The following is an 11,799-nucleotide window of genomic DNA, read 5'->3' as shown; positions in this document are numbered from 1 at the left end:
CAGCACTTAGCGCAATAGTAATTAAAAAAAAAAAAAGCCTCTATTTAAGGAAAATATCAACATCACAGCATGTTTGATTCTCCATTGTCCAGCAATCTTATTTAGTTGCTAAACAAATGAAAGAAAATAAAACACTATGGATTTCTGCAAGAACCTTGAGTTTCTCCAGTACTCCTGGCTCAACAGCTGCCTTTCCTTTTAAGTAGCCCTAGAAGATCCAGTCTGAACCACAGCAGGATTAGCTGGTTGCATAAGAAAACCCTGGAGAGGAATGCACAGAGCTTGCGGCATTTTGCCAGGCAATGAGCAATGTTCCAGCCCATAGTACAAACCAAGAAAGTTTCCATCACCAACAGATGAGCTTTAGAAAAAGGAGCTGAAATAGCTTCATACGAGTGCCCCACCCTACACCTCCGATAGGTATGGTAGAGGAGAGTATGTCCACACATCTCTGCTGCTTGGCATTACAGCCCTGGGCTGAGAACCAGTGCAGCCAAGATGCTGCTTGTATTTGCTCATACTGAGGCAGCAACCTCGAGCAAAGGAGTAGTGCTGACAGCAGGGAGCAATAACTTATAAAGACCACCTCAGATGTTTGATTCAGTGCACACAGAACAAAGCCTCTGGGGAAGCCACCAGGCTGGTCTTATTCAGAAGAGGGTCCTCTCCTGGCATCAGAATCACTCAGGTTTGCAATGGAAGAGGTGCCATTAAGCTCCTACCCTCCCCATACCAGACACTTCATTCTGAGACTTGCGATGTAGATCCTGTAGGACCTGACAGAGCTTGGCCATGCTGGGCATTATGGGAAAAATTTATTTTAAAAAACTAAATAGGTATTGTGCTTTTGGAAAGAAATTCATAAATATTATGCTTCCATGGAGTAAAAACAATATGTACCAATATATTTTCTGCAACATAGGAAATGGGTTCCCAACTCCAAAATCACATCAGTGTGTTAGTGAGCACAGTTTTACATGTACATAATTCCTTCTTTTTCCTGATGTATTTGTAGGTAAAAACTTCACCAACTTATGTGATATTTCTTACATATTTTTAATATATCTCTACCTGAAGAGCAGCAAATTATAAAAGCAGATTCTGTATAAGCTATCAGATTGCTGCAGGGGAAAAACAACCAACCAAACAAAAACTGTTTCCACAAAACCAAACAAACACTGACCTCACATGTAAAACTGTTTTCCTGACTCCTTCTCCCCAAAAAATGCATAACATTAATTGTGTAAAGACTAAACCACCATATGAGGCATATTTTAAAGCCTCATATAAACAATGACGCTTCTATGGCATCCTCAGAGCAAAGAATGTCCAAATATGGCTGAGAGTTAAGTACCCTGAGAATTAACTGCTCTTAATAAATTCACTGAAGTTTATAAGTCCACATTTACCAAGAATCAGAAGAGAAATGAAGAGAACACTGCTCATTTTCCTGTACCATTCTCTAAAGATGCTGTGTTATAAGCATCCTCCATATCTTGGATGCTGGATGCATCTGTTGAATCTTGGTCACTGGCTACAATTCCTACTGAAGAAAGGCTAGAAATGAAGGAGTGCATCTTTTTTGCATAAATATCCCTAATATTAAAATAAGGTAGGTCATTACATTTCTCTTTGCGATCATTGTTGCATTGGTCTGGATCAATATCTTTTTGCTTTTGATAGTACTTAGAAAACTTATTGAAAATAATGGTGATTGGAAGTGCTACCACTAGTATCCCACAGATAATGCACAGGGTGCCGAGCAGCTTTCCAGCAAGAGTGACTGGGTAAGTGTCCCCATAACCAACAGTGGTCATGCTGATGGTTGCCCACCACCAGCAAACAGGGATGCTTTGCAGTTCTGATGAGTCATCATCTTTCTCCACTGAGTAAACAAGCACTGAAAAAATAGAAATCCCAACAGACAAAAACAAAAGCAGAAGTCCAACTTCCTGATAGCTATGTCTCAAAGTGGCACCTAAAGACCGCAGTCCTACAGAGTGCCTGGCCAGTTTCAGGATGCGAAATATCCTCATTAACCGCAGGATCTGAACAACTTTCCCCATGTTTTCTATGTCTTCACTTTCTTCTTCCTTCGTGTCTACAGCTAACGTGGCATAAAATGGGATAATAGAGACAAAATCAATGATATTCAGTGGTTTCTTCCAGAACTTCTTTTGACTTGGAGCAGTGATGAGCCTGATCACTAGCTCCGCAGTGAACCAGATGATGCACGTGATCTCCACAGCTTCCAGCACAGGGTCTTCAATCTCCCTGTCATTGGCATCCAGCCTTTGAAACTCTGGCATGCTGTGAATGCACATGGCCACAATTGATGCCAGGACAACACTCAGGGATGACACGGCAATTAACTTGGCAGATAAGCAGTATGCTGGATTTTCCATTCTGACCCAGATCTTCTTTCTTATTTCACCAAAACACAGATTGTCAAACTTTTCCAGCTCTTTATCAAATATGGATGATTCTTCGTTGGAGGAGTCTATACTTCTGTCATTGCTCTTCTGATCCCAGTCTTTCTCAGGACCTTCTTCTTTTCTTTCTTGGTACCGATTGCTGCAGCAGGAATCAATAAACAGCTCATTTATCCCCCAGTACTCTATTTCCTGGCAGAAGGAAAAGACACAAAGTTCTTCCATGACGTGAAGTTTACCTGTATAGTAAAAATTCAGAACATATCGGAACAAGGAAGGATTTCTGTCAAAGTAATATTCCTTGTCTGCAACGCTGTAATCATCACACAGCTCTAGGATAGCCTCTTCTGAATGGCATTTAAGAAGTTTCCCAAGTCTGGTATGGGGAAATCGGAGCAAGGTGCTTTGATCCACCGATTGCTTAAAGCCACCCACATTCAAATTGATAAGTTCTGCATCTTTGCCAGGTCTGCGGAAAAATTCACCATAAACCATTTTGAATAGATGAGTTCCACTTCTGGTGCCCAATGAGATTACATTGAACCTGAAAAGAATATAAGGTATTGTTAGAGCACTTAATTCAGTTTCTCTCTTGCACCACATCGTTTTTTCCATGTCTGGTTACTGTGAAATGCTTTAAGAAAAAAAAGAAATGAAGTAACGAATACCATTATTCAGCATTTCACAAAAGCACATTTAAATCAGGTTTATGGCTTAACACAGCTTTAGCAAATGTTAAATCAACAGGTTCTCTTTACTCTCCATAATTTTTTCTAGTATGGAAGAAGAATGCCTAATTCATCAGTAAATCAGTCCGAGTCTACTATCATATTGAAATTAATAATCATGAAATAAGTTTACTATGATAAAAATGTTTAAACTAAAGACAGAAAACTTATCAATCCATCAAAACATTTCATAGAATCCCAGAATGTTTTGTGTTATAAGGGACTTTTAAAGGTCATCTAGTCCAACCTCCTTCAATGAGCAGGGACCTCTTCAACACATTTAGGCCAAAGCATAAGAGCAGGTGCCTCTCAATTATGATGCAAGTAGAATTGCATTGATGTATATAATGTTGCAATTTATAACCCACTACTTTCAACATTAGCTGCTTGAATGTGGACTGCAATTACTTCTGCTGTCATATCAATTAATTTCTTTCTAGAGTCACCCACAGCAGAGCATTCTGTATTCTTGAAAAGATATCAAATGTGCATTTGAAGCTTTCCAATTTCTGACTTCAGAGTTCTGTCTCGTACGTATCTGGGTATCTGCACCTGACTTCCTACTCACCTGGACTGTCACAGCCCTCTTCAACCTTGGTCAGTTCCAGAAGAAATTCCTGTTCTGCCACAGCATAGACATAACCACAAAAGCAATGCTGAAAAGTTGGTGTTTAAAAGTCATTTCTGGACAGAGAGGCTTCCAGAGACTTCCACAGTAATTTTGCCTCAGCAAGTTAACTATGGATACCTGCAGACAGACAGAAGGACATTTCAATGTTTCCATACTTTACTGTAAGTTAAAACATTCACCTGAAACTTAATTCAAAAGGCAGATATAGTTACTAGAAAATAAGTTAAATTTTTCAGAACTTAACTCTTGCTTTCCTTCTAAGGAACAGTTGTCTACAAGCCAAAATTGGCAGTTCTTACACTTGTCATGAGATTATGTATAACTTCTGACCACAAGGAGAGCAAATTTTTTTTGATCTCTGACACTTAAGCATTAATTGATGTATACTAAGCTTTCATTTCAATTTAATATGGAAGTCCATGAATTTTAAATGTGACAAGAGAGCATTGTAATTCTCCAGTCCTAACAGATGAACTCGTATGCAGCACAGAAATTGCTTTGGTGCTCTTTAATGGTTTGGGTAAGCTACTCAAGGAACAGACTAATTTCTATACCTGCTCATCTTCCAGTGCCTCCTGCAACAGCACCAATTATAATTTGAAGTTAGGACATGTTAGAGTTTGGATATTTTCTGTAGCTCCTCAAGGTCTCCTGACTCAGTTAATGAAAGTCATTAAGGTTATATTTATATCCCTGTTGGCAGTGTGTGCACCATGGCTGCATCTCTGCTGTACGCCAGCATTGACAGGGGAGTACCAGCACTGGTTTACATAAAAGAATCCTGGGCATTTTCCTCAAACAAGAGTCAGTGTAGATTTTAATCAGAGTGTCAGAGTGGATTGATGAGATACTGGGCCGCAAGGCTGAGCCCCACTTTACACCATCAGAACAAGTAGGAAGCAAAAGAAAAAAAAAATAAATAACCACTCTCCACAATCTTTATTCACTGTCAGCAAGAACAGTTCAGCTTTCATTTCAGCCTCATGTACTTGCATTAATGGACGAGTTCTTTTGAGCAATATACGCCACTCCAGTGCCTTCCACATGGGATGATCACTGGGAGCCCACAGTGGCACAGTTCCAGGGCGCAAGTTAAGGCACATCAGGTTCTAATACAGATTCATTTTTCTGTTTAGGGTGAGGTTACAAAGAACTTTTGTCATGATCTTCTCACTCATCTTGCCTTTAACTTCCCCCCCTCAACAAGGTTTTTTTTTAGGTTTGTCACAAATATCACTTAGAGATCTACTCAGTGCTGTTCTCTCCCATTATTCAGCTTGTATAATTATTATACTTTGATAGTCCTTCATGCAAGTAGGAACACAGGGCCTGATGCTATGAACCTCACGTATTCTACTTCTGCTTCTTCATGGGACTCATTCCAATAAAAGCTGCTGGAAATCTCACAGTAATCTCCCTGTGCATAACAACTACTGACACATATAACACATGATCAACCAGGCCTAGAAGATGCTGAAACTACATATTTGCTCTTGTAATTAGCTCTGCAGAAGCAGATCTACATCCAGAGTGAACTTTATTTATACAGTGAAAGAAAAATGTTATTTTGAAAAATGAGAAAAAGCAGTTGTTCTTCTGTCACCAGTACCATTCTCTCTAAACTAATTTAGATTTGAGATGAGTTGTTTTCCATTTGCATAGCCTACTATACAATCAAAATAAAGTTCTTGTTTTGCTAAGACATAGAGGGGTAGGAAAAGTACTATATGAGACAAACTGCTTTCTAACTAAGCAAGACAAGAATAGGCAGGTTTTATGGCATGATAAACTGTGTACATAGATGTGATTTTATACCTTAAGATGTAGCTTTAAGACAGGTATTTACTAGCCAAACTGAATGACTGTAAGAAACAATTACTCCAATCATTTCCCAAGGCTCAGCTTTTAGGAATAATTAAGACATAAAATAAAAGCACTGATCTCTTCTCACAGGTGAAGTGCAGCAGGACTCAGATGATGAACAGTACCATACTTCCCTCATGATCTAGAGCCAAGCTATGTTTTACAACTCTCTACATTAAAAAAAAATAAAAATAAATAATTCTCATGGACTGGAATAACTGGAGGTCAAAGTGTATTCAAAACAGACATTCCACTTATCAATTACTTTCAGTAAAATCTCTACTTCTCTTTCAGCAATTGAGAGCACTAGCAATGTAAACTAGTACTACAAATCCAGAAAAAATGTCAGTTGATCTAGGGGTTCTTATGACCATAATAAAAACAAAGCAAGTTTTACTCAGAAATAACTAAAGTGAGAACTCAGTGCTCAACAAATCCTTAGCACACTATACTCTGACTTACTGTTTTATACATCAATATAACACCATATTGATTATGTAGATGATATTCATAATGGTGCCTCCATGTAATTGCTCTGTATAATAAATTCAATGAGCAACATTTTACTGCTTTGTTTTGAGGGCACTGTAGTCATAATTTGTGCAAGATAAAGAGAAAAAATAAATCTTCCTTAGGAACCTGCTATAATGCTACTATTATTTTTAGATTAAATAATGTACAGGAAACTATGAATAGAAAATATGCTAACTATGTCAAGAGAAGCTTCGTGATCTGAAGAATGTCTTGTTTGACTTGCAGGGACCTTGATCCCTGACCGTGGACCAAGAAATTGTTATGCCAGGCACCATCAGAATAATTTCTGGCATTCAAACAAGTGACTTCAGCCACAGGGCAAAGACCACAGAAGACAACTTCTGCCTCAGCCTGACTTGCTCTCTACTCAAGGGAACTCTTTATTCACTCAATCAAAGGTAAAACTGCTCAGCTGGAAACATTTGCTGGTGTGCCAAAGCCTGTGTCACAAACATCCTAAGAACATAAAGCTACCAGAAAATTAGCAACTCTCAAATTGAAGTGCAACATTGAAGTCTTTGATCTTCCATACACAACAAATATTCATATACAACATCATAAACTGCTAAACATTTCAAAGCACACACTTCTTGTCCCGGAGAGAGTATGAGAGAGTAAACAAACACATATCAGTTGTTAGTTATTTGCTTTCATTGCTTCAGTTGTTTGAATGACCTACTGGATAAGAAATCATATAGAACAGGAAACAAAACAGAATACAAAAGAAAGATGCTTACTGGAAAAATTAACATTTTCCAAGATGATGAAAAACCCCAACAAATAAAAGTTCCAAATGTTAAGCTTCAGGGCTAAATAAAAGCCAGTCATAAGGCAAAGCTGTGTGAAAAAGGATACAAACATTAGAATAAAAATCAAAATGACAGGATCCAACTCCCAGTCCAATTTGCAGATGGGCTCTAGCCAGAGCTTCTGCAGTCATACATCGCTGGCAAGGCCACAGGCCCATTGTCTGACTATGGAAGTGATACTGTAAATTTCTGGGCTTTTACACACTGTGAAATCCCTAAAGCTCACAGAAGAAGAGTCACTGAGACAGAGTTTGTATAAGGCTGTGTGGAGACCTCGTAGCAGCCTTCCAGTATCTGAAGGGGGGTTATAGGGATGCTGGGGATGGACTCTTCATTAGGGACTGTAGTGACAGGACAAGGGGTAACGGGTTAAAACTTAAACAGGGGAAGTTTAGATTGGATATAAGGAAGAAATTTTTTACTGTGAGGGTGGTGAGGCACTGGAATCGGTTGCTCAGGGAGGTTGTGAATGCTCCGTCCCTGGCGGTGTTGAAGGCCAGGTTGGACAAAGCCTTGGGTGAGATGGTTTAGTGGGAGGTGTCCCTGCCCATGGCAGGGGGGGTTGGAACTAGATGATCTTAAGGTCCTTTCCAACCCTAACTATTCTATGATTCTATATACAGTCCCTTTTAGAGAACTATGTCACAGATGTATAACTGTCGTGGTTTAAACCCAGTCAGGTAATTCGTTCGCTCACTCCCCCCCTTTTCTTGCCCTCCCCCTGCTCTCGGAGGGACGAAGGAGAATCGAAAAGAATGCAACTCCCACGGGTTGAGATAAGAACAGTTTAGTAACTAAGGTATAACACAAATCACTACTGCTACCGCCAATGATAATAATGATAAAGGAAATAACAAGGGAAGAGAATACATCATCTCACCACCAGCCGACCGATAACTGTCCGACCCATACCTCCTCCAACCCTGCAGTCTCCCAGCCCTTCTGGCTCACTCCCAGTTACCTCCTGGGCATGACGTGCTGTGGTATGGAATACCTCTTTGGTCAGTTTGGGTCAGGTGTCCTGTCTCTGCTTCCTCCTGGCCTCCCCTCCTCCCTGGCAGCAGTGTCCTTGCCAAACCTATGGTTCCCATTCAAAACACTGCACTGCACACAACATCTGAAATATTGCTGTCCAAACCCTTCTGCAAAGTTTCTCTGAAATATTTAACTGCAAATGAGAAACTTTGCTGACATCTTTCACACAATCTCTGTACAAAGCCCCATACTCTGCGAGGTTCTACATCACAAGCTTCAGTACATCTTCTTTGACGTGTTGCACATTTGAGTATGGCAGTACCTCAGCTACCGGTAATTCCAAATTGTTATGGTTTCAGTTTTTGTTAGCATTAATCTGTCTGTGGTTATCCAGACACAATAGAAAGAAAGTTGAACTAATTTACAATTGGGCAGGATATATTGTGCTTTGCTACTTAAAAGACAGTGCAGACCTACAGGTTTTCTCCCAGTATGCTTCATGGCTATGTTATCTATAGCTCATCTCCTGCTTGCTACACAGTAGCACTTCATAAACCTCTCAAGACTAAGAAAATTCACATTTCAGGATGGCTTCTTCTAAGTTGAAAGAATATAAATAAAAATCACCTAGTCCTGCTCACACTGAAGTCAAGAGGAATCTGATACTGACATGCACTTGAATAAGCATGCAAATCTCTAAAACTCTACAAAGTATTTCCAGAGATCAGGGATATTTTTCCCCAAAGAATCTGATAATCTAGGTAGATTTTCCATTTTAGGGTTCCCAAATCAGAAAAATCAGATTTGAAAATCAAGTGTCTTATTTGGGCACCCAACCATCCCCAGGAACCAGATTTTGCCTCCACCTGGGATCTAACTTCTGCTCATTTCCTGACAGCTCAGAGCTTCTACAAATCACCCTACCTGCACATATGCAGCTTTAGACACATATACTTTTAAAAAGCTGTGGATATGACCCTAACAAGCTTCAGCTCAGGATCAACAGTTTCACTGACTTTTTAAATGTCTGAATTTCTCCAATCATCATAGGGTAAATACTTGTCTAACGCTCCACCTAAAAGTTTTTGCTTTGTGACTCATTGAGCATAGTAAAACAGCTAAAGGCACGTATAATTTACTTGATTAATCACAATTAAGGGTGTGGACTGAAATCCAGTTAGTATGAGTTAACCTACTGTCTGTCAGCTTGGAAATTTAAAACTGCTTTAGCACATGTAATTAAGCCTGAAAAGAAAATAAGGCAATATTACTTGTCACAGCCTCTTTCAATGCTACATAAGCTGCAACCGTCAAATCTCCTTTGTACTACTTGACACAGTTAACCGTAAAGTCATTTGCAAACAGTCTGTAGCAACAGAGGTTAACTAAAAAGTCATCTAATGCAAACAGAAAGACAATCTGAAAAAATTGGTCTGTGGTTAAGGACGTTCTGTGAGGCAAACAGGATAAATTCATCAGTTAAATTATCTGATCAGTTGTAGTATTTTTTTAATACTCCATAGGCACTGACATCCTTTATCCAGAATATTACATTAAAAGACCATGAAAATAATAGAATTATGCAAGTACATCTCTCGTCAAAATGGATTCTGTACAACCTCCCAGGAGAATTTAAGTAAATAAACTTTGAGTTGAAATATCCAGGACTGAATTTTTGTTCTGCTATTACTTTCACATAAACCTACTGGGCTAAGTTCAGCCCTGGTACAATTGTACTGATGTCTCCAGACTGTTTTAGAAACAACTTGGGCCAAATGTTCATGCATCTTTGCAATAAAATGGAGATCAGAAAGATCATCATCACTTGGAAACAGCAGTAGCTGCTAGAAGCACTGCTGACAATAAATGTAAAATCATCTGTACCTGTGGAAGGCAAAATACATATTTTTTAAATCACCTCCTCCAAAAGACTGCATAAGGAAGAAATGGAGCTGTTATAACTCAGAGTTATGAAAGAACACAAGTAAAAATAGAAGAATAAGCACCTCAAGCCCGTGGTTCATATCACTTAGCTTAGGCACACATTTTCAGGTGGGGTCCAACTCTATACTGACTAGATAAGCAGCCCATGTGAGTAGTGTCATAAGGTGCCTAACTTGCATGTGGCTAATACTAGGTAAAATGAATCCTCCCAAAGTGAAATTTTGCTGATTTTCACTGTGATGATGCTGTCAAGGACAGAGTATATGCCAAGGGGTGGGTATGAGAAAGGAGCAAGGGAAAAATGCACTGGCTATAGCATCAACATGACAGAAGCTTCTTTGGGAATCTGATCTGAATTGCCTTTTCATATACATAAAGAGCAGGGAGAGTGATCTAATACCATCCAGTTATCAGAATGTCACCTTATAAAATGATTGAAAGAAAAAAACAGAGAAAAAAGAAAAAGGTATCCTTTTCCTATCTTGAAAAGCTCCTGGAGATAACACACATTATGACAGTTAACAAGGCTTGCACCTTGCAGTGCTCCCAAAAGCTCTGTAATTTATACTCTGTTCATATAAATTAAAAGATCATTATCCACCTTAACTAAGTGGAAATAACAGATTAAAATGCTTGAAAATCTACCCATAAATCCCCACCAATTAAGCATAGTTATAACGTTGCACTTGTAACACCTGTTGGCTACCACAGCCAGCTGACCACATTACGCATCTCCTTGAGCTATATTGTCACAATTGCTGAAGTTCATACAAATATTTGAGAAGATGGTAAGATCCCAAAGGCGTTATTACTACCAAGTCATCATTGCTGTGGTTTGATGGTAAAAGAAGTTGTCTCTGCACAAAGGTGAATTATACCCACAGTGAACTATAACTCTTCCATGTGAGGAAACTGAATATGGAATTTTGCAAAATTCAGATAATTTTTATCTCTTGTGGAAGGGGAAGAGAGAGTTAAAATTAAGATTTTAATTCACTGCCAGGCACATTGACCTGATATTCAAAGTTTTCCATTCATTAGTCCGTCCTACATTTCTTGATTGTAAAGAAAAAACAGTTATTCTTATTTCTCACTTTGGAGTCTGAGAAATTGTCCTCAATTTCTTAGCACAGATGAGTCCTGATGCTGCAGGATCATTTCTGCTCCTAGATTATCTCTTCCCACACACACACTCCAATTGCAAAAGTCAGTTTCACTGGGTGAAAAAGTTGTTCTAAACAATGACAGATCGATGCACCTCATAAATTAGGGCTATTTTGTAACACATCATAGCAGATAAAAATTGTTAGAAGGCATGCAAAATCAGTCCTGCCTGTGCTACCAATCACGCTTTCAGTAACACTCAGTCACAGGACCAGAACAGCTATAAGGGCAATTTGGCTGCAGATGGCATAGTACTAATCCACTCCATTACAATTTTATTCCAAAAAGTCCTGCTTTGGGGTAAGTACTTAAAAAAAAATTATCTCCCCACAATGTTGTTGCAGGTGTATCTCAGTCACTTTGGGGTCTTTATCTATAAAATGGTTATGTTAGCAATATACTATTGACTACAAAAATTAGGTCAGAAATGGACCTTGAAGAGTAATACAATCAAATTTTTCCCTCACCTCAATGCAAGATGAGTTACTTCTAAACAATTTTCATCATGTTTATTTAATCTCCCATAATAAGGCTTGCACAGTGAGGTTGTGGAATCTAGTCCAGTGTTGAATGCCCCTGTTCTCTCAAAATTATCTTCCTAACATCTACTTCAGCATACTGTGCTGCAGTTCAGGCCCATAGAATAGACTGGGGATGGCTATCTACAAATTCTCCATCACAGTTCAGTTTCTTCCCTTGCTATATAGCTAATTTTACTT

General features: G+C 39.0%; 1 protein-coding gene across 1 annotated transcript; it reads right to left on the bottom strand.

Moving 5' to 3' along the window:
- Positions 1–1,040: 1,040 nt before the first annotated feature.
- On the bottom strand, positions 1,041–3,856 carry KCNS3 (potassium voltage-gated channel modifier subfamily S member 3). The gene is made up of 2 exons (XM_062606362.1): positions 3,729–3,856; positions 1,041–2,976 (listed from the first exon to the last, which is right to left on the bottom strand). The coding sequence occupies exon 2, from the start codon at positions 2,925–2,927 to the stop codon at positions 1,443–1,445; it is 1,485 nt and encodes a 494-aa protein (XP_062462346.1). The 5' UTR covers positions 2,928–2,976; positions 3,729–3,856; the 3' UTR covers positions 1,041–1,442.
- Positions 3,857–11,799: the final 7,943 nt, after the last annotated feature.

This window comes from Pezoporus occidentalis, unplaced genomic scaffold (assembly GCF_034315485.1).
Source record: "Pezoporus occidentalis ecotype Australia unplaced genomic scaffold, CSIRO_AGI_Poc_V1 ctg96, whole genome shotgun sequence".
NCBI classification, from domain to species: domain Eukaryota; kingdom Metazoa; phylum Chordata; class Aves; order Psittaciformes; family Psittacidae; genus Pezoporus; species Pezoporus occidentalis.
Note: the sequence above shows the minus strand (reverse complement) of the source record. Positions and strands in the feature narration are given on the sequence as shown.

What these genes read in the sequence shown, in the direction of transcription:
- KCNS3 (XM_062606362.1), bottom strand. Translation starts at nt 2,927, where the DNA reads ATGGTTTATGGTGAATTTTTCCGCAGACCTGGCAAAGATGCAGAACTT.